The following is a 22,790-nucleotide window of genomic DNA, read 5'->3' on the forward strand; positions in this document are numbered from 1 at the left end:
TTTTTTTTTTCTCCTACTGCCTCAGAAAGTCACATGCCTTCAGCCTGAGGGCAGGGACTCTATCTTCCTTCCCTTTCTCACGAATAGTAATGTACTGAGCACCTACTGTGTCTAGACACTGAGATTTTACAGTGTGAATAGAAGTGGTGGACTCTTACCTCGTGGTAAGAACTTCTTAGGCTCACCGACCATATTTTTCTTCAATTAACAAACAAGCATTGAGCAGCTGGGCCAGGCACAGTGTAGGATATTAATTGGCTATGCATTATTCTTTGTATCACAAGTTTGTATCTTCACAGGAACTTGAAGATAATGTGTGAGGCAGCGAGTCAGGAACAAAATGTCTTAACAATTGCTCCCAGGTTTTCCTAGGAACTCCTTAAAAAATTAATTTTTAAAAAATAGATGGAGTCTTGCTATGTTGCCCAGGCTGACCTTGAACTCCTATAAGGTTGAGAAGGAAAGATAGCTTAGAGCAGTCTGAGCTTTGTGTGATGTATGCACAGTTCATTGGCTCAAAGATATGAGTATGGGACTTCAGTCATGCCTTCCACACCCACACTCTGGGGCAATGGTTTCTTTCCTTTCTTTTCTTTCTTCCTCCCCCTCTCCCTTCCCCTCTCCCTTTCTTTCTCTCTCTCTCTCTCTCTTTCTTTCTTGACAGAGTTTCTCACTGCAACCTCCACCTCCTGGGTTCAAGTGATTCTCCTGCCTCAGCCTCTCGAGTAGCTGAGATTACAGTCATGCGCCACCATGCCGGGCTAATTTTGTATTTTTAGTAGAGACAGGGTTTCTCCATGTTGGTCTTGAACTCCCGACCTCAAGTGATCCGCCTGCCTCAGCCTCCCAAAGTGCTGGGATTACAGGTGTGAGCCACCATACTTGCGGGTTTTTTTCTTTTAAAAATTTTTTATTTTTTGGCCGCACTGTGGGTGGTTCACACCTGTAATCCCCCAGCACTCTGGGAGACTGAGGCAGGAGTATCACCTGAGGCCAGGAGTTCAAGACTAGCCTGGGCAACATAGAGATAACCTATCTCTAAAAAAATAATAATAATTTAAAAAGAAATCTTTAGGGGTTCCTAGGAAAACCTGGAGGCAATTGTTAAGACATTTTTATCCTGACTAGCTACTTCACCCATTACCTTCAAGTTCCTGTGAACTTGAAGTGTAACATGACACTGTTACATCTACATTGGAAATATGTTAGGTCAACTGAGATAAGAATTTGGGATACAAAGTACAATGTATAGCCAATCTATAACTTGTTATTTTAATGTAAATTCTTGGTAAACAAGTTAGGAACTGCCTCTTTTCCTTCAAAAACCTACTTGCAGGCCAAGCGCAGTGGCTCGCACCTGTAATCCCAGCACTTTGGGAGGTCGAAGTGGGCAGATCACCTGATCCCTGTCTTTTTTTTTCTGGAGACAGATCACTCTGTCTCAAAAAAAAAAAAAAAAAACCAAAACAAAACCCAGGAAACAAACAAACAAACAAACCCTTAAAAAAACCTTTCATCGAGGTAGAGCAGCAGCTTTGTTTCTTTGCTTCACTGCTGTCTCCCTAGCACTTAGAACATATATAGTACGTGCTCAATTAATGAATGAGTGCCTGACTGAATGAATGAAGATACATAGATGAGATTCCTCCAATCTCACAACCGGTTCAGATTAGACACTCAACGAGTGACTGACAGGAAGGTTGCTGTTTTGAAAGCGCCCAAATCCAGTAAGCCAATTGGAAGCTAAGCGCGGCGCTGGGATAGTAGGGGCAGAGGAAGTGTCTGACCCAAGCTTGGGTCCTGGAGCATGCGCAGTCTTCACAGAAGGTGATGGGGAGAGAAATGTGGAGGCAGCGATTGCGTAGGAGCAGGTTCTGATTGGCTACTGTTTGCGCGCGAGGGACCGCGCCTATTCGTAGCCAAGTAAACAGGGCAGGTTAGGGGCGGGGCCAAGGAAGCGTCGCGACCTGGTTGGCCGACCGGGGCCTAGGGGATGTCGCGGATTGGTCGCGGCCGCGAGCGCAGTGGTGTGCAGCGCGCCGGGTCCCGGAGCCGGCTGACTGAGGGATGGACGAGACGAGCCCACTAGTGTCCCCCGAGCGGGCCCAACCCCCGGACTACACCTTCCCGTCGGGCTCGGGCGCTCACTTTCCGCAGGTGCCCGGAGGCGCGGTCCGAGTGGCGGCGGCGGCGGCGGCGGCGGGCTCGGGCCCCTCTCCTCCGGGCTCGCCGGGCCACGACCGGGAGCGGCAGCCTCTGCTGGATCGGGCCCGGGGCGCGGCGGCCCAGGGCCAGACCCAAACCGTGGCGGCGCAGGCCCAGGCTCTGGCCGCTCAGGCCGCGGCGGCAGCGCACGCCGCTCAGGCCCACCGCGAGCGGAACGAGTTCCCGGAGGATCCCCGGTTCGAGGCGGTGGTGCGGCAGGCCGAGCTGGCCATCGAGCGCTGCATCTTTCCCGAGCGCATCTACCAGGGCTCTAGCGGAAGCTACTTCGTCAAGGACCCTCAGGGGGTGAGTGCCGGGGTGGGGACCGCTGCCGCGGGCTGGGGACTGACGGCGCTCCTGGGGAGTTTGAGGCTTCGCACAGCCGGAGGGAGAAGGGAGAAACTTCACAGTACCAGCCCCTGGCAGGATTTAGGAATGCCACTGAGGCCTGGAGCTGGGGACGCTCTGTGGAATGGAGAAATAAATCAGAACCTACTTGGTGGGGGAGGAGTGAGCGGAAAATGAAAAGAGGAAATTGACCAGATACGGGCCGGGGGCCCAGCAGTGTGGTGGGGCAGTCCGCCGCTGGACAGAGACTGCTTTCTAGTAGGGTACTTAGCTTCACACTACTGGGACTGCTATTCGGCCGCTGACTTACAGATTTGGGGCATTAGGCCTGTTCTCTATTTTTGGACCGACCGAACCAGTGTGTCGCTGTTCACGGAGGAGGATGGGTGACCCATCAGAGGATCTGAGAATTCTGTTCCAGCCTTCTGTGTTGTGGGGGATGTCCCTGCCACCGTCCCAGCTCTTATTAACAGACGTTGAAGAAAGAGTGGGCGGCCTCACCAGTTTCATCTGCCCTGGTTGTTGCTCACTTCTGGGAAAGGGTTCAGATCCTTTTTGACGGCTCCAAAGTTTAGATAGAACTTGGAGTTTTAGAAACATGGGGCCGTCAGCTACTTTTTCTTTCATTTCTCTCCCAAGGCTATCAATAGCCTGCTTTTCAGCTAAGGCAGAGTGTTTGCTGACCTTTATTTTGTCCCCTGCCTATATATAAAGGGAGATGGTGATAGGATGGGGCACGGAGTGACCAGGGCATCTGAGAAGTGACCTTTATCCTTTTGAGAACTGCAGAATTTAAGAAATATCAAGTCTTCCCTGTTTTCAGGGAAGTTTCAGGGAAATTTTCAGGTGTGCTAGAATGGGTCACTGGAAAGATGTATTGTTATTTAAATTAAGGGTGTCAAAGTTTCCTCAGGTTTTCCCTGACATCTCTCTTGTGTGAACTCTTTAGATGGCCAGGGTGCTGTTTCGATAGGAGTCCTTAGTGGCCAGGATGGGTTGTTACTTGTAGCTCTTGGTTCGGTTCATTGAATGATCTAGTTATTCACTCAGAGTTTGAGTTGTCCCTGAATTAATCAAGAATTAGAGAACAAACAGTTTACATAAACTGAGTTGAGGAAAGCTTTGAGAGTAATAAGTCTTTCAAATTTTCTTTTCTTTCTTTTTTTTTTTTTTTTTTTTTTTTTGAGACGGAGTCTTGCTCTGTCGCCAGGCTGGAGTGCAGTGGCACGATCTCGGCTCACTGCAACCTCTGCCTCCAGGGTTCAAGCAATTGTCCTGCTTCAGCCTCCTAAGTGGCTGGGACTACAGGCGTGTGCCACCACGCGCAGCTAATTTTTGTATCTTTAGTAAAGACGAGGTTTCACCATGTTGGCCAGGATGGTCTCGATCTCTTGACCTTGTGATCTGCCCATGTCGGCCTCCCAAAGTGCTGGGATTACAGGTGTGCCACCGCACCCGGCCTCCAAGTTTCTTAAATAAAAGAACTTGCAAGCTCAAGTGGGAACCATCATTTCTAGAAGCAAAGAAATGTGAGTGCTAGATGCTTTCTTTCTTTTTTTTTTTTTTCGAGAGAAGGTCTCACTCTGACACCCAGGCTGGAGTGCAGTGGTGCAGTCTCATTTCTCACTGCAGCCTTGGCATCCGGGCTCAAGGTCCTCCCACTCAGCTTCCGAGTAGCTGGGACTACAGGCATGCACCACCACACCTGCCTAAAAATTATTTTTGGTAGAGACAAGAGTCTCACCATGTTGCCCTGGTTGTTCTCAGACTCCTGGCTTCAGGCAACCATCCTCTTGCCTCAGCCTCCCAAAGTGCTGGGATTACAGGTGTGACCCGCCATGCCTGTCCTTTTTTTTGTGGGCAGAGGGTATTTTTAGTTTGTTGGCAAATATAAGAAGGGGCTAAGATTATCTTTGATAGGTACAGGATAAGGAGAAATATTTTTGTTTTTCTTTCATGACACTGTTACAGCTGCATTGGAAGTGGGTGAGGTCAGCTGAGAAGTGAGCTGGTGCTTTAACAGGTGGAAGTAATATGATCTCTTATATCTACCTGGGAGGTAAAGTACTGCCATCTCAGTACATAGGCCACAGAGGACATACCATAGGTATGTTACTTGGTGATTTAGGGATTCTGGTCTCTAAAACTTCATGGCCACTATCCTTTCTTTCTTTTTTTTTTTTTTTTTTTTCTTGAGACGGAGTCTCGCTCTGTCGCCCAGCCTGGAGTGTAGTGGCCGGATCTCGGCTCACAGCAAGCTCCGCCTCCCGGGTTCGCACCATTCTCCTGCCTCAGCCTCCCGAGTAGCTGGGACTACAGACGCCCGCCACCTCGCCCGGCTAGTTTTTTGTATTTTTCAGTAGAGACGGGGTTTCACTGTGTTAGCCAGGATGGTCTCGATCTCCTGACCTCGTGATCCGCCCGTCTCGGCCTCCCAAAGTGCTGGGATTACAGGCTTGAGCCACCGCGCCCGGCCCCACTATCCTTTCTTATAGGGGATGTCAAAACACAGATGCCCTGACAAAACTTTTTGATGTACCCATACTGCTTCCAGTGAAGCAAATGTGATTTAGAACAAAGGGCACTTTCTAAATGCTTGCAGTGGGTTAGACTGGCCCACAGACTTACTGTAGTTGGAATTGTCATCTTTGGCTCTCCTCCAAATGTATTTACTTTATTAAACAAATACTTACATAGCATTTACTATATTCCTTTTTTTTTTTTTTTTTTTTTTTTTTGAGACGGAGTCTCGCTCTGCCGCCCAGGCTGGAGTACAGTGGCCGGATCTCAGCTCACTGCAAGCTCCGCCTCCCAGGTTTACGCCATTCTCCTGCCTCAGCCTCCCGAGTAGCTGGGACTACAGGCGCCGCCACCTCGCCCGGCTAGTTTTTTGTATTTTTAGTAGAGACGGGGTTTCACCGTGTTAGCCAGGATGGTCTCGATCTCCTGACCTCGTGATCCGCCCGTCTCGGCCTCCCAAAGTGCTGGGATTACAGACTTGAGCCACCGCACCCGGCCTGCATTTACTATATTCCTTTCAGTGCTTTACAAATAATAGCTCACTTAATCTTTATAACCACCCTTGAAGGTAGGTACTGTTATTATCCCCACAGGTGACGACACAGACCCATGGTATAACTAATTTTTCCAAGGTCTCACACGTAGTAAGTGGTAGAGGCAGGATTGGGCCCAGGCAGGTTGGCTGTGGAGTTCATGTTCTCACCACTATTCTTTGGTCCCTCAGACTCAGTCATCAGAATTTTCAGATTCTGGCCAGGCGTGGTTGGTCACGCCTGTAATCCCAACACTTTGGGAGGCCGAGGCAGGCGCATCACTGGAGGTTAGGAATTTGAGACCAGCCTGGTCAACATAGTGAAACCCCCATCTCTACTAAAAATACAAAAATTAGCTGAGCACTGTGGCAGGCACTTGTAATCCCATCTACTCGGGAGGCTGAAGCAGGAGAACTACTTGAGCCTGGGAGGTGGAGGTTGCAGTGAGCCGAGATCGCACCACTGCACTCTAGCCCGGGCGACAGAGACTCTGTCTCAAAAACAAAACAAAACAAAACAAAATTTCTAAATTCTCTTCTCAGCTACTGTATTGGTTAGTATTGAATTTGGCTATATGTGACAGAGATTTTAAAATAATGATAATTTGAAGAAAGGTTCATTTACGCCTCATGTAAAAGAAGTCTATAGGCTAGCTGCTCAGGCATACTCAGGGCTGGCATGACATTTCACTTTACTGGGGACATAGGATTCTTCCTGCCAGCTGATCAGCCATCCTTAGAATGTGGCTTCTACTCCGTGGTCCAAGATGGCCGCTCAAGCTGCAAACATCTTGTCTGCTTTTCAGCCAGTTGGAAGAAGGAAAGGGAAAGGGTTAATATGCCCCCATCCTTTAAGGCACTTCGTAGAAGTTGTAGGAGACTCTTCTACTTATATCCCATTGTCTAAAACTTAGCTGTAGTAGTGGCTGGAAACTATAGCCGTTTTTTTGTTTGTTTGTTTGTTTTTTTGCTCAGGTACAAATCATGGGTCTGTGTCTAGGGAACAAGGGGGAACAGAGATTGGGAGAACCAGCACTTTCTGCGACAGCCACTTTTGGATCTTAGACAGTCTGAAAGATTCTTGAAGATAACAGCCCTGGTCCCATTTCTCAATTTTGGATGATTTCTGTCTCAGTGGGGTCCAGGAACAGATGGAAAATGCTAGAAGTCATGGGGAGAGTACACACATTACTCCTCCTCACTTACCTCCTTGTGCTTCAGGTCTCATGCTCACTCAACTGCAAAAGGATTTTTTGAGCTTTTTCTCTTTTGCGTGGAGTAATACTAGATGTTCACATTGCCAAGAATCATAGGACAGCATGTGACTCACTAGGTTAAGAGGATTAAATGACATATCACACACGAAAGCCCCTGATGTAGTTCCTGGCACTTAGTGGGGGCAGCTCAATCAGAGTGTTTTGGGTTTTGTTTTTAAAAACATTCCTACTAACTGCTGAATTAGGGTTTCTTGGGTACATGGCATCGAATAAGGCTATAAGAGTTGGTAGATGATGCTTAAAATCTCAAGACCTACATGTATGACATACAAACTTGACTGCCTCAACATTTTAGTAAAATAATTTTATTATATTTTATTATATATATATATTTCAGACAGTGTCTCACCCTGTCACCCAGGCTGGAGTGCAGTGGCACAACCTTGGCTCATTGCAGCCTCGGCCTCCCAGTGTTGGGGTTACAGGTGTGAGCCACTGTGCCTGGATGGTTTTATATATTTGGATAAGCCCTTCCCTTCCTTTTGTAAGAATGAACTTGTAAATAAGGCTTCTCTACCTAAATAACTAAATCAAGGACTGCTATTTTCCTCCAATCTATACCATAGAATACAGCGGTTCTTAGAGTATGGCCCAGGGACCTTGACCTCTAGGAGTTCCTTTTTGGGGGTCCACAGGTCAAAATTATTTTCATCATGATTCTAAGACTTTATTTGCCTTTTTCATTCTCACTTACTTATGAGTGGAGAGTGGAGATTTCCAGAGACTACATGATGTGTGATGTTGAAACAGACTGAATACTAAGATATGAGAATACAGTTGTCTTCAATTAAGACATTAGAGAGATTTGCAAAAATGTAAAATAGTGCCAGTCTTCTCACTAAAATATCTTTTGAAAATATAGTTTTTTAAAATAAAAATATGTCATTTATGTTAACATGCAATGGGTTTATTTGTATTATTATTAATGAATTAGTATTAATAGAATAAATATAATTTTATAATAATACAAATAAAATAAATTTATAGATTAGTATTTATTAAGTATTAAGTATAGTTAAAATGAATACTTAATTATTAAGTATAGTTTGTTCAAAATTGAAACACTTGTTTTAATTTTGAAGGCAAATATAGCCTTTACCCACATTAACAAATGCTTTTTGGAGTCCTTAATAATTTTTTTTTTTTTTGAGATGGAGTCTCACTCTGTCACTCAGGCTAGAGTGCAGTGGCATGATCTCGACGCACTGCAACCTCTGCCTCCTGGGTTCAAGCAGTTCTCCTGCTTCAGCCTCCTGAGTAGTTGGGATTACAGGTGTGCCTACCAGCATGCCCAGCTAATTTTTGTATTTTTAGCAGAGACAAGATTTCACCATGTTGGCCAAGCTGATCTCAAACTCCTGATCTCAGGTGATCTACCCGCCTTGGCCTCCCAAAGTACTGGGATTACAGGCATAAGCCACCGTATCCAGCCTAATTTTTAAGAGTTTAAAGGGGTCTTGAGACCAAAAAGTTTGAGAACTGTCCACTTTATGTTTACCAAACTTTAAAAGAAGACTTTTATGAAAGGTCATTTCTGTATATTTCACTGGGTGATATGAATGATATGCTTGAACTGTCTTACATTTTAGGTTCTGGGAGAAAGGGCCTCTTTTAGCATAGCATGACGCCCTCCTTCTTGTCACTGCTGGTTAGATAGAGGACCCCCCTCGGTTCCAGGTTCCAGTAATTTTTTTGTTGTTGTTGTTAGCTTGTTTTGAGAGGGGGTCTAGCTCTGTTGCCCAGGCTGGAGTACAGTGGCGTGATCTCGGCTCACCGCAACTTCCACCTCCTGGGTTTAAGCAATTCTCCCGCCTCAGCCTCCTGAGTAGCTGGTACTACAGGCACATGCCACCATGCCTGGCTAATTTTTTCCATTTTTTTGTAGAGACGGGATTTCACCATGTTGGCCAGGCTGGTCTTGAAGTCCTGATCTCAAATGATCCACCTGTCTTGGCCTCCCAAGTGCTGGGATAATAAGTGTGAGCCACTGCACTGGGCTCAGGTTCCAGTGGTTGGTTGTGGGTTCTGACACCAGCTGGTGCATGGCCTCTTGCTTTCTTGTGTGATTTGGTTTTTATTCCCAACTTCATGAACTGCTACTGCTTGAGCTATCTGTACCTCACCCCTCCTTTGTTAAGAGGGGAGATTAGTGAATGGGTGTTAAGAAAAGTTGTTTTTATAATATTGGCATCAAACTGACGCTCTCTCCTAGATATAATAAAGGAATTGAAAATCTATTAAAGAAGAGAGTGGATAGTGAGGAAAAATCAGGCAGTAGTTGTTTTCTTTTCCAGCTAAATGCTGGTGGGTGTCTTTCCAATTTGAGTGTTTTAGAGTTTTTTCTCTGTGAGGAGGACAAATGAGGAGAGTATTCTTGATTATTCAGGAGCATAGTTGATTTTATGAAGTGAACATTGGAAATTAGGCCAGAGGCTATTTTACCTCTCTGTCTAGGAAAGCCACCAAATGCCTGCAGAATGCTTGCACATCGTTCTGCACAGGCTAGGTCCTGAGCAAATGCTAACAGAATTGAATTGAACTAAGGCCTACACTTAGTCTTGAAAGGCACTTGTCTCCCCTTCTGTCTGAATGCCCTTTTGTTCCTCTGTCCTTCACACTCTAACATTCCCTCATTGATCTAGTCCAGGCAGTATTCTTTAATGAAACCCCTGTACTACTGACGTAACCATAATTACTCATGCTTTTGGAGTCATTGAAATGCTTCTTATTCTCCTTATGGTAGAAGGAAATCGAGATGTTTGAGAGGTCAGTCTTTAAATGACACTTGACTGCAATCTTGGCCTTCAAATTCTGCTTTCTTTTTTTTGTTGTTTTTTAATTTTTGTTTTTTAGAGATGGGGTCTTGCTCTGTCACCCAGGCTAGAGTGCAGTGGCATGCTCCTAGTTCACTGCAGCCTTGATCTCCTAGGCTTAAGGGATTCTCCCCGCCGAGTAGCTGGGACTACAGGTGCATACCACCACACTTGGCTAATTTTTTTTTTTTTTTTTTTTTTGAGACGGTATTTCACTCGTTGCCCAGGCTGGAGTGCAATGGCGTGATCTCGGCTCACTGCAACCTCCACCTCCCAGGTTCAAGCGATTCTCCTGACTCAGCCTCCCGAGTAGCTGGGATTACAGGCATGGGCCACCATGCCCAGCTAATTTTGTATTTTTAGTAGAGATGGAGTTTCTTCATGTTGGTCAGGCTGGTCTTGAACTTCTGACCTCAGAAGTTCTGAGTTTTGATCTGCCCGCCTTGGCCTCCCAAAGTGCTGGGATTACAGGCATGATTCCTGGCTAATTTTAAAAAATCAGTGACAGAGTCTTGTGTTGCCCAAACTGGTCTCAAACTCCAGGCCTCAGGCAATCCTGCCTCATCCTCTGAAAGTGCTGGGCTTATAGGCATGAGCCACCATGCTCAACCTTTTATTTCTTTAAGTAGAAGTATTTACCAGTTGACCTCAGCCCTGGTATTTTTCAGCCTCCAGTAATAGTAGGAGTGTCTTGGCCTCCCTTTCATTGGGGACCACCTTCCTGAACTCCGTAATGCGCCTCAGTTGAACTGACTGTTGGGTTCTGGGACATGCTTCAAGTTGCCTTTTGGTTTCCCTGTCTAGGTTCTGGAGGGTTACAGTGAACTCATCAGTCATTTTCTGAGTTGTGAGCCTGTTGCTACTGCTGCTTTGTTATTCAGAGGCTGGGGTTCCAGGGGAACAGAGACAGAGAAGACTGCTGAGGCTTTTAGCTAACTGCTTTGGATAAGAAAGTAATTCTGAAGACTTATGATGTGAATATATGCATTTTGCATTTGCCAGTAAACAAGTTGGTTTGTCTTTAAGAATAAATCGATTCTTTTTGGAGGGAGAAGGAGGAGTTCTGTATTTTTCTTGTCCTCTCAAATCCTTGGAAGGCATTTTTAAAGGAGCTGGCTTCAAGATCGACCGGTTATTGTTAGTGACATGGACCTAGCCAATTCCTAATACGAGTACTGAGTTGGTGAAGGCGGATGGGTGCATGTTGTCTGCTGTGACCTGCCATTCAGGAAGTGACACCCACAGGAAAATGTCTTATGACCCAGACTAGCTTGAGTAGGCTGTGGGGTGGAGGGGACAAGGAGAGTCTTATGATATGAGGATGAATCACTTGGATAGCATGTTTGCTTTTTTTTTTTTTTGAGACAGAGTCTCACACTTATTGCCCAGGCTGGAGTGCAATGGTGTGATCTCGGCTCACTGCAACCTCCGCCTCCTGAGTTCAAGGGATTCTCCTGCCTCAGCCTCCGGACTAGCTAGGACTACAGGCATGTGCCACCGTGACCAGCTAATTTTGTGTTTTTAGTAGAGACGGGATTTCTCCATATTGGTTAGGCTGGTCTCGAACTCCCGACCTCAGGTGATCTGCCTGCCTCAGCCTCCCAAAGTGCTAGGATTATAGGCGTGAGCCACCACACCCGGCCGCATATTTGCTTTTTTTCCCTTGAATTACCAGTTTGGGGACTGGAGGGAATGAGATGAATGTAAAACAACCTCAGAGGGCTGACTGGCCTTTTGAAGAAAACATTCAGGAGGGAGGGCCATAGTTTCTAGGCATCCTATATTTCCAAGGACCTTAGAAGATTAAGTTACTGTCTGCTACAGAAAATGGATTTAATCTGTGTGGCATCTCATGTCCTGGTTTCTTACCTATCAGAATTACTTAAGAGAGCTTCATTCTAACCAAGTAGCAGAGTCTTTTTTCCTGCTATGATTTTTCTCTTTGGATAATAAGGCTGTGAGAGGAAATCTCTTCATCATTGATGAAGGAATTTCCTTAACCTCATTCCATAATAGCTTTTTTTTTTTTTTTTTTTGAGACAGAGTCTCAATCTTATCGCCCAGGCTGGAGTGCAGTGGCATGATCTCGGCTCACTACAACCTCTGCCTCCTGGGTTCAAGTGATTCTCCTGCCTCAGCTTCCCAGGTAGCTGGGATTATAGGTGCATTGCTCAGCAAATTTTTGTATTTTTAGTAGAGACAGGGTTTCACCATGTTGGCCAGGCTGGTCTTGAACTCCTGACCTCAGGTTATCCACCCACCTCGGCCTCCCAAAGTGCTGGGATTACAAGTGTGAGCCACCATGCCCGGCCCATAATACCTTCTTTACTTCCTTCCAGTTGGTAAAGTTTTTAAAAAAGTTTTTCTGTAATTGATGCAGAACAACAGTGTGCATATATGTAACCTCGGAAATTAGAGTTTATGGTGTTAAATTTCTGGCATACCACATACACAAAGATCCTGTAGGATAAATAGGGCAGGGGCGCATGCAAAAAAAGATAACATATGATCTGTGATCAGTTAATTCCTCATTTTTTGGGGGGGAAGATTACTTTAGAGCCCTTGTGCATTAGGATATGATATCTTTCCGGAGGGCAGGAAGCAGTATCATATTGGTGTTAGATGCTGCCAGTGACTCAAGATCTACCACTGAATTGGCTTCTGTACTTTTGTTTTGTTTTGTTTTTTTGTGAGACAGGGTCTCACTTGGTCACCCAGGGTGAGGAGTGCAGTAGGGGCAATCTCGGTTTACTTCAACCTCCCCTCCATGGGTTCAAGTGATTCTCATGCCTCAGCCTCCCAAGTAGCTGGAATTACAGATGTGCACCACTGCACCCAGCTACTTTTTGTATTTTTAGTAGAGACAGGGTTTCACCATGTTGGCCGGGCTGGTCTCAAACTCCTGGCCTCAAGTGATCTGCCTGCCTTGGCCTCCCAAAGTACTGGAATTACAGGCATGAGCCCCTGTACCTGGCCTGCTTCTGTATCTTGCTCCTTTCAGCAATCCATTTACCTTGTTTGTTGGAAGCACCAAGTTAGAGGTAGGTACTTATATGAGGGAAAGGAGATGGGGAAGAGGGATAAAGGAGCAGGGAAGAAAGAGAAGACTTAATATGTTCTTTGGCCACAACCCTTTCTAGCAGTGGGTCTCTGAGCTGCACACACGAGCTGTTGTCTTCCCTTTACCAACTGGGAGAAACCTGAGTCTGACTGTAAGTAGGAATTGTCCGCCTATGCCCTCTCATTTCTTTCTAGATTCCTGCTGACTTGGTCTGTGGGCTATTTCAGTCAACTCGGATTTAACATCCTCTTTTTCTTTCATCTTTGTAGAGGATCATTGCTGTCTTCAAACCCAAGAATGAAGAGCCCTATGGGCATCTTAATCCTAAGTGGACCAAGTGGCTGCAGAAGCTGTGCTGTCCCTGCTGCTTTGGCCGTGACTGCCTTGTCCTCAACCAGGGCTATCTCTCAGAGGCAGGGGCCAGCCTGGTGGACCAAAAACTGGAACTCAACATTGTTCCCCGTACAAAGGTCAGTGACCCATCTCCAGGAAACCTTACTGCCTGGCCACAGTTTCCTGGGGCCTAAGCCCCGCTACATGTTAGTGGGACCTTGGGTCCAGTGGGGCCATTTATATACCCTAAGTCTGGGTTCTCGATCTTTTTTCGGGAGGTTGGCAGGATTAGGCTCATGATTTGATCATCTGATGAAGGCTATCTTTTGAAGGATGCACACACAATTTTTGCATACAATTTTAGGAAATTCACAAGCTTCTACTGCATGTTTATGGCTCCCCTGGTCTTTGAATCCCAGCTAACTCCAAGCTAGTTAGAAACCTAGTGACTTTGTGGCTTACTCTCAGACTTCTGAGCTATCCCAGCATTTTGATACAGTCTAGGACTGGCTAATGATCTAGGACTGGCTAATGACAGCTTAGCACTTCTGGAGGGTCTGACAAAGAAGACTTTAGGACGGGCTGAGGGTTAGAGAAATGGTCTGGCCTGAACCCTACAGGGAACTGACATGGAATTTTTCTCATTTATCTTTATGCTGTGGAATTTGGGGACTTGTCTGAACATATCAAAATAAGGATGCCAGATCCAGGCAGACTCACACTCAGAATGGATTCATACACATCTCGTATGTGTTATAGACATAGTTGAGGTTCCCCCCCACCAACCCCCACCAATATGCTTGAATACAGAATTGATTGCATACAATTTCAGGGAGTTTACTGATACCAGGCTAAGAACCCCTGCACTACAAGGTGTTCCATGAAACTCACCAAGGGTTATGAGGGGAAGGAATCTACTGGTCGGCATATGAACATGTCCGGACACATCATTCACTGAGTACGTAGCTACCTGGGGTTTAGTAACAACTTAGGTGGAACTCTCATCTGATGCCCTGAGGCTGCTGAGTCATCCAAACCATCCTGGCTCTGTGCTTAGTCTTAATTAGTCTATGCTAGTTTATTTAGTTATTTACTAAATAACTAAAACCGAATTTATTTAGTTATTTATTAAATAACTCTCTGAGAATCTGATGAAGCCTATAGATCCCCTTTCCAGAAAAAGTACATATATTTGCAATTATAGTTTTGGGTATAATTTTAGGGTGATGGTTCATAAATGTTGCAGTCTATCCGTTGACCACCCCCCCAGGGAGCATGCCTCTAGATTAAAATCCCCCTGCTTAAAGTTTTCTTTTCTTTCTTGTTTTTAGAGATAGGGTCTTGCTCTGTTGCCCAGGCTGGGGTACAGTGGCACGATCACAGCTCACTGCAGCCTTGACCTCCCAGGCTCAAGCAGTCCTCCCACCTCAGCCTCTCAGGTTAGGATTACGGGCATGTGCCACCAAGCCTGGCCATTTTTTTTTTTTCTTTAAATTTTTTCTAGAAACAAGGTCTCCCTATTTTGCTCAGGCTGGTCTTGAACTCCTGGGCTCAAGTGATCCTCCTGCCTTGGCCTTCCAAAGTGCTGGGATTACAAGTGTGAGCCACCACGCCCAACCTTGAAGATTTCTTCACAGGTTTAGATAGCAGACTCTCTGAGCAAAGAGATTGATCAGCAGATAGAAACTTCCCTTCCATCTGAGAGGAAAATATGACTATCGTGGATATTTAACCATGTCTGCTTTTTTGCTACTAAACTCCAAACAATTAGTCAACTAGTTTGTAAGTTATAGAAGTCAGAGACCACTTCTCAAGTTTTCCTCTCTCATTCTTAGCACCTAGCAAAATACTATATTTATAGTAAGCATTCATGAAGTACCAGCTGAGTCAGTAAATGAATATCAAATCATGAGAAACAATACCAAAGTTCTCCCAACTTCAGGCCTAGAGAGAAAATGTTTGACCAGGCTTGTAGTTCTCATTTCACATCTAATTCATTGCAGCTCATTCCTTCTCTTTATGCCTTACTTTTCCCTCTCTGTGCAAATAGTTTTACAGCATGCTTTGAACATCTTGTATGATAATTAATGCTCTTAAGTCTCCTAACCTGAAATGCTTCTACTAGGCTCCTCTTAGACTCTAGAAACTTTTAAATTCTCCTTGCTCATCAGTCTGTAGTTTTCTTCCTTTACTAGGCAAATAGCAGACTATGCCTGGCCCTATCCCTGCCTGCTCTGTTGGTGCTTCTGGAACACTTGAGTTTGAATTCTTGCTCTGCAGTTTTTGATTTGTGTAACACTTGGGCAAGTCAGGCACAACATAAACCCTCCATATGTTAGCCTGTGATATTTTTATGAGCTATTCTAATCCTTAGCGTCACCCCCACAATCCCTTTCTTCCCTATCTCTGGTCTTCCTCTTCCCCTGTTAGAGAACTTTCATGAGGCCTGAGGATCTTTTGCATCAGAGAGTCAGCAACAACAAAAATACTTGTCCTGGCTGGGCTCAGTGGCTCACACTGTAATCCCAGCACTTTGGGAGGCGGAAGTGGGTGGATCACCTGAGGTCAGGCGTTCAAGACCAGCCTGGCCAACATGGTGAAAACCCGTCTCTACTAAAAATACAAAAATTAGCTGGGCATAGTGGTGTGTGCCTGTAATCCCAGCTACTTGGGAGGCTGAGGTGGGAGAATTGCTTGAACCTGGGAGGCAGAGGTTGCAGTGAGCTGAGATTGTGCCACCACACTCTATCCTGGGCAACAGAGCAAGACTCCATCTCAAAAAAAAAAAAAAAAAAATACTTGTCTTCTGTGAGACTGAGATGAGACAGAACTTTGGAATCTTAACATATAGCTTCTAGAGAATAGTAAGAGGACTCCCCTTCCTGTCTCCCCAACTCTTGTGATAGGACTCTATCCAGTTGATCAGAGCATCTGTCATTATAGAAACAGGGCCCACATTGCATTGGAACTTCAAATGGTAAGGCTATAATTCTCACTCACTGGCTGTCTCTGCTCTCTGCTTCTATGAGGTTTCAGGTTATAACAGTTTCATAGTCATGGGGAAAAAGTGGTTTATTAGGAAGAATGATAGAAAATAAATATGATGGGGGCAAAAGGGGATTTATGGCTTGAGAGAGCCAGAAGTTTCACTGTGGACACTGGCAAGGTAGCCTTAGAAAAGCTCCTTTTTCTTTATTCCTATGCCTGAGTTTTCTGATTTGTAAGGCAGGAAGTGCCTACTACAGTACCATGCACATCCATTTTAGGTACTCTATTAATACTAGATGGTAGGATGGAGAGATAGATGAGAGGCAGTTATTTTGCCTCTCAGGTTCATGGGAAAAAAATAGTTATTTGTAATAACTTTTACAAGGCTTAGGAAAATAGCTTTCTTATAAGTTTTATTTTAGGTATTTATATGCTAAAACTCACTTGTTGCTGTCTCTGAAAGAAGCTTGTAACTCATTCATTCATTCACTTAATAAATATTTAATGAGCATGTGCCAGCTACTGTGTTAGGTACTGTGGATGCTAATGTAAATAAGATGTTCCCTGCTTCCTCAAATCTCATTAGTTTTAAGGGAGAAGTTAGATATACAAATGAATAATTACAAGACAGTGTGATAAGTGTGACAATAGATGCATATGTGGATTACAATGATGTCTCTGCAGTTTTACTTAAATCAAGTATAATATTGATGACCCGTTAAAAAATTTTTTTAGAGTAGGCAATGCATGCATCTAGTACAAAAATCAGAAGGCTAAACAGAGATAGGGTAAACAGAGAAAGTAATTCAGACTCCCTGCTACCTCTATCTCCTGGCCATTCAGTTTCCTTCCTCAGAGGCAGCCAGGATTACAGTGTTTCTTGTGTAATATTCCAGATATAACCTATACATAAACATAGCAGTTAATTAAAATGAAAACCAATTTTAATGTTTATCTTTTGAATATGAATAATTTCACAAAGTAAAAAAATTCAAAAGGGCCAGGGCACAGTGGCTCATGCCTGTAATTCCAGCACTTTGGGAGGCCGAGGTGGGAGGATCACCTGAGGTCAAGAGTTCAAGACCAGCCTGGCCAACATGGTGAAACTCTCTCTCTACTAAAAATACAAACATTAGTCAGGAGTGGTGGCACACACCTGTAATCCCAGCTACTTGGGAGGCTGAGGCTTGAGAATCCCTTGAACCTGGGATGTGGAGGTTGCAGTGAGCCAAGACTGTGCCACTGCACTCCAGCCTGGGCAACAGAGAGAGACTCTGTCTCAAAAAAAAAAAAAAACATTCAAAAGGAAATAAGGGGGTATAGAGTAAATTGCAACTTGTTTGTATCTGGAAATAAAATGGGCTTTTGGCCTAATCTAACCCAGGAGATGACAGTGTTAATCCTTGTACTTCATACTAGCTGCTGTAACAACCCCTAAATCTCAGTAGTTTAATACAATTGGATTGTATTTCTTTTTTTTCTTTTTTTTTTTTTTTGTGGAAAGGGGGACAGAGTCTCCCTCTGCAATCCAGGATAGAATGTGCAGTGGCGTGATCTTGGCTCACTGCAACCTCTGCTTCTGATGTTCAAGCCATCCTCCCACCTCAGCCTCCCAGGTAGCTAGGATTACAGACATGCACCACCATGCCTGGCTAATTTTTTTCTTTGTGTTTTTAGTAGAGACTGAGGTTTCATCATGTTGGCCAGGCTGGTCTCGAACTCCTGACCTCAAGTGATCCACCTTCCTTGACCTCCCAGAGTGTTGGGATTACAGGCATGAGCCACCACGCCTGGCCAGGAGTGTATTTCTTGATTACATCTCAGACTCATGCCAGATAGGCAGCTGTCCTAGATACCACATCACTCATATAGTAACAAGGTATCCGAGGTTCTTCCATGGTATGGCTCTGTGATTTCCCAGCCCTTCTTTCCTAGCTGTACAGACTGGGGAATGTGAATTAAGGATTGTGGGAGATTTTAGTTGCCAGCAGTGGAAGTGATGTACATACATAATTTTGTCATTATTTCATTGGCTCAAAGTAGTTATCTTCCCTCTCCTAGTTGCTGGGAAGGCTGAGAAATGTATTCTTTCTGTGCCCTGGAAGAGGAATAGTATTTGTGAACATCAAGCTATTTATTCTCTGCCATAGTGTTCTGGTTCCTTAAACTTGACTCTAACCTTAGTATCTCTCCTCTTTTCACTGTAGGTAGTATACCTGGCCAGTGAGACCTTCAACTATAGTGCCATTGACCGAGTGAAGTCCAGGGGCAAGCGGCTTGCGCTAGAGAAAGTGCCAAAAGTGGGACAGCGGTTTAACCGCATCGGGCTACCACCGAAGGTATAGACACACTTCTGTGGCTTATCAAGGGTCATGATTTATAGTGACATAGTCATCCAAGTGGTGAAGCAAGGTGCCTACAACTCAAATATGGGCACGTGAATAACCTGCCCTGAGGATCCTGTCTTCCTCATTTCTGTCAAGTGGCTAAAGTTTAAAAATTTGAGACCTAACTTTTCAGTTTACTCCTCTGATTCATTTGGATAGGTTCTTTAATTTGGATGGATGATCACTGTTACATCTCTTTTCTCCTATACTTGCAAGAAATGAGGATGTAAAGATCTTGAAAAGTTTCCGTTCTCTGATACAAACTCCATAGGGCCTTAATGGGTATCTGGCATACGCCAAAGGTCTTTGGACTTGGGCAGTAGGGAAGAACCTTTGTTCCTTCCTCTTGGTTCCAGGTTGGTTCATTCCAGCTCTTTGTTGAAGGCTACAAAGATGCAGACTATTGGCTGCGGCGTTTTGAAGCAGAACCTCTTCCTGAGAACACTAACCGGCAACTACTGCTGCAGTTTGAGCGGTTGGTGGTGCTGGATTACATCATCCGCAACACTGGTGAGTAGCTGCAGGTGGTCCTATGCCCTGTGCCAGACTGTGTTGAGGCACAGGGAGGCCTGGAGGCTTGCAGGGCTTGGGAGTCAGAGTGCCTCGTCCAGACACATCATGTGTGGTTTTCAGAGGTGGTGATGCCTGGAGTTAGTATTTACGTTTTATCTTACATTCTTTGCTGGTTCCAGACAGAAGACACTTAGCTCTTCCAATGCACTGTGAAGAGTACTCTTATCCTTGATCCCTCATCATTCTTGTAGCCTCAAGAACTGTAACAGGACAGTTTTGTCTTCCTCTAACTTCTAGATCATTGATAATTTAAAAAAAATTTTTTTTCAGTGCAATTTAAATTCAACTAACCTGGCAAAATGTACATGTATTGAGGACAAAATTTTTAAATTCAGACTGGACGTGGTGGCTCGTGCCTGTACTCCTAGCACTTTGGGAGGCCAAGGCAGATGGATCACTTGAGGCCAGGAGTTCAAGACCAGCCTGGACAACATGGTGAAACCCCTGTCTCTACTAAAAATAAAAAAATTAGCTGGGTGTGGTGGTACGTACCTGTAGTCCCAGCTATTCAGGAGGCTGAGGTGGGAGAATCTCTTGAACCCGGGAGGCGGAGGTTGCAGTAAGTCAAAATTGTACCACTGCACTCTAGCCTGGGTAACAGAGCAAGACTGTGTTTCCAAAAAAAAAAAAAAATCTTTAAATTCACCTTACTGGACCTGTATTTTGTCTGATTTTTTAAATCATAGTAAAATGCATATAACATCAAATTGATTATCTTAACCATTTTAAAGTAGTATGAAATACATTCATATTGCGCAGCTGTCACTACCATCCAGCTCCAGAGCTCTTTTATTTTATTGTTGTTGAGATGGAGTCTCGCTCCGTCACCTAGGTTGGAGTGCAATGGCGCGATCTCAGCTCACTGCAACCCACACCTCCTGGGTTCATGTGATTTTCCTACCTCAGCCTCCCGAGTAGCTGGGATTACAGACACCCACCATCATGCCCAGCTTATTTTTGTATTTTTATAGAGATGGGGTTTCACCATGTTGGCCAGGCTGGTCTTCAACTGACCTCAGGTGATCCACCCATCTGAGTGTCTCAAAGTGCTGGGATTACAGGCGTGAGCCACCATGCCCGGCCTCCAGAACTCTTTTTATCTTGTAAAACTGAAGCTGTATACTCATTAAACAGTAACTCTTCATTCCCCCTCCCCACGTCCCTGGCAACCATCATTCTGTTTTCTGTTTATATGATTTTGATTGCTCTAAGTACCTCATGTAAGTGGAATAGTACAGTATTTGCCTTTGGTGATTCGCTTATTCACTTAGCATAACGTCCTCAAGGTACATTTATGATGCAGTATGTATCAGAATTTCCTTCCTTTTTAAGGGTAAATACTGATCCATTTTATGTATATATCACATTTTGTCTATCCATTCATCTTTCAGTGAACACTTGGGTTGCTTCTGCATTTTAGCTATTATGAACAATGCTACTGAGTGTATAAATATCTCTTCAAGACCCTGCTTTCAGTTTTTTTGAGTATATATCTGGAAGTGGAATTACTGGATCATATATGGTAATTCTATTTTTAATTTTTTGAGGAACCACCATACTGTTTTCCACAGCAGCTACGCCATTTTTACATTCCCACCAACAGCACACGAGGGTTCCTTCCAATTTCTCCACATTCTCGCCAGCACTTTTCCTTTTCGTATTTCATCTGCATTCTGCTGAATGTTTTCTATTTTGTTTTGATAGTAACCATCCTAATGGGTGTGAGATGTTATCGTATCATTTTGATTTGCATTTCCTTAATGATTAGTGATGTTAGGCATCTTTTTTTTTTTTTTTTTTTTTTTTTTTGAGACGGAGTCTGGCTCTGTCGCCCGGGCTGGAGTGCAGTGGCCGGATCTCAGCTCACTGCAAGCTCCGCCTCCCGGATTTACGCCTTTCTCCTGCCTCAGCCTCCCGAGTAGCTGGGACTACAGGCGCCCGCCACCCTCGCCCGGCTAGGTTTTTTTTTGTATTTTTTAGTAGAGACGGGGTTTCGCCATGTTAGCCAGGATGGTCTCGATCTCCTGACCTCGTGATCCGCCCGTCTCCGCCTCCCAAAGTGCTGGGACTACAGGCTTGAGCCACCGCGCCCGGCCCATCTTTTTTTTTTTTTCTTTCTTTTTTTTCTTTAAGACAGAGTCTCACTCAGTCGCTCACGCTGGAGTGCACTGGTGCGATCTCAGCTCACTGCAAGCTCTGCCTCCTGGGTTCACGCCATTCTCCTGCTTCAGCCTCCCAAGTAGCTGGGACTACAGATGCCCGCCGCTACGCCCAGCTAATTTTTTGCATTTTTAGTAGAGACGGGGTTTCACCGTGTTAGCCAGGATGGTCTTGATCTCCTGACCTCGTGATCCACCCACCTTGGCCTCCCAAAGTGCTGGGATTACAGGCGTGAGCCACCGCACCTGGCTGATGTTAAACAACTTTTTATGTGCTGATTGGCCAATCATATATCTTCTTTGGAGGTGGCTATTTTAGTCCTTTGCCTATTTTTGAATTTTTTTTTTTTTTTTTTTTGGTCGTTATTGTTGAGTTTTCTCTACATTTGTTGAAAGTTCTCTGTATATCTGGCTATTAATCCCATATCACATATATAATTTGCAAATATTTTCTCTCAATCTGTTGCCTCTAGTTTTACTTTTTAAAGAGACAGAGTTATGCTCTATTATCCAGGCTGAAGTGCAGTGGTACAATCATAGCTCACTACAGCCTCGGACTCCTGGGTTCAAGTGATCCTCCTACCTCTGCCGCACGAGTAGGAGTAGCTGGACTACAGGTGTGAGGACCACGCCTGGCTAGTTTTTAACTTTTTTGTGGAGATGAGGTGTCACTGCGTTGCCCAGGCTGGTCTCGAATTCCTGGGCTCAAGCAATCCTCCTACCTCAGCCTCCCAAAGTGTGGGATTACAGGTGTCAATGACTGCGCCTGGCTTGCAACTGATTTTTTTGTGGATTGACTTTGTATGCTGCTACTTTGCTGAATTATTAGTTCTAGCAGTTTGTTTTTTTGGAAATTTTAGGGTTATGTACATACACAATCATATCTATGAATGGACATAATTTTCTCTCTTTTTTTTTTTTTTTTCCAATTTGGGGGCTTTTTATTTCTTTTTTCTTGCTTCAGTGCTCTAAGAGTTCGAGTACTATGTTGAATAGAAGTAAAAGCAGGCATCTTTTCATTGTTCTTGATTGCAGTCTTTCACCATTATGATTTTAGGGTCCTTTTTGCCCACCTTGGCACACTCAAGCTGTTTGCGAGCTGCTCCTAGAACCTGTGCATATCTGGCTGCCATGTGGCTGAAGGGTGGGGGTTGGGTAGCTGCTTGTGGGGCTAAGAGCCAAAATTGAATGAAATTAACCACAATTTACTGTGCAGGCTTTCCCCTGCAAGTTGGAGGCCCTCCATAGACTCCAGAGCTCCAAAATAATTACATCAGACAGATTTTTGCCAGTACAATTGTTGTCCACATGGGGAGACAGATTTCTGTTGTTTCCTACTCCACCATCTTCCTAGAATCCTCTCTTAGAGTATTGATTTTTAGCTTTTTCCCTCCCCTCCCCCTCCCCTTCCCCTCCCCCTCCCCTCCCTACCCCTCCCCCTCCCCTCCCTTCCCCTCCCCCTCCCCTACCCTCCCCCTCCCCTCCCCCTCCCCCTCCCCTCCCCCTCCCCTCCCTTCCCCTCCCCCTCCCCCCATCCCCTCCCCTCCCCTTCCCCTCCCCTCCCCTTCCCCTCCCCTCCCCTCCCCTCCCCCTC

The 22,790-nt window shown here is 45.0% G+C and overlaps 1 protein-coding gene across 1 annotated transcript in view; it reads left to right on the forward strand.

Moving 5' to 3' along the window:
- Nucleotides 1-1,994: 1,994 nt before the first annotated feature.
- The window catches only part of PI4K2A (phosphatidylinositol 4-kinase type 2 alpha), a 37,615-nt gene continuing 16,819 nt past the window's right edge, over nt 1,995-22,790 (forward strand). The window contains exons 1-4 of the mRNA XM_007963759.3: nt 1,995-2,511; nt 13,026-13,226; nt 18,285-18,416; nt 18,821-18,974. Coding sequence (XP_007961950.3) covers nt 2,068-2,511; nt 13,026-13,226; nt 18,285-18,416; nt 18,821-18,974 — 931 coding nt within the window. The 5' untranslated portion in view covers nt 1,995-2,067. The remainder of the gene's footprint in view (nt 2,512-13,025; nt 13,227-18,284; nt 18,417-18,820; nt 18,975-22,790) is intronic.

This window comes from Chlorocebus sabaeus, chromosome 9 (assembly GCF_047675955.1).
Source record: "Chlorocebus sabaeus isolate Y175 chromosome 9, mChlSab1.0.hap1, whole genome shotgun sequence".
Lineage (NCBI taxonomy): Eukaryota > Metazoa > Chordata > Mammalia > Primates > Cercopithecidae > Chlorocebus > Chlorocebus sabaeus.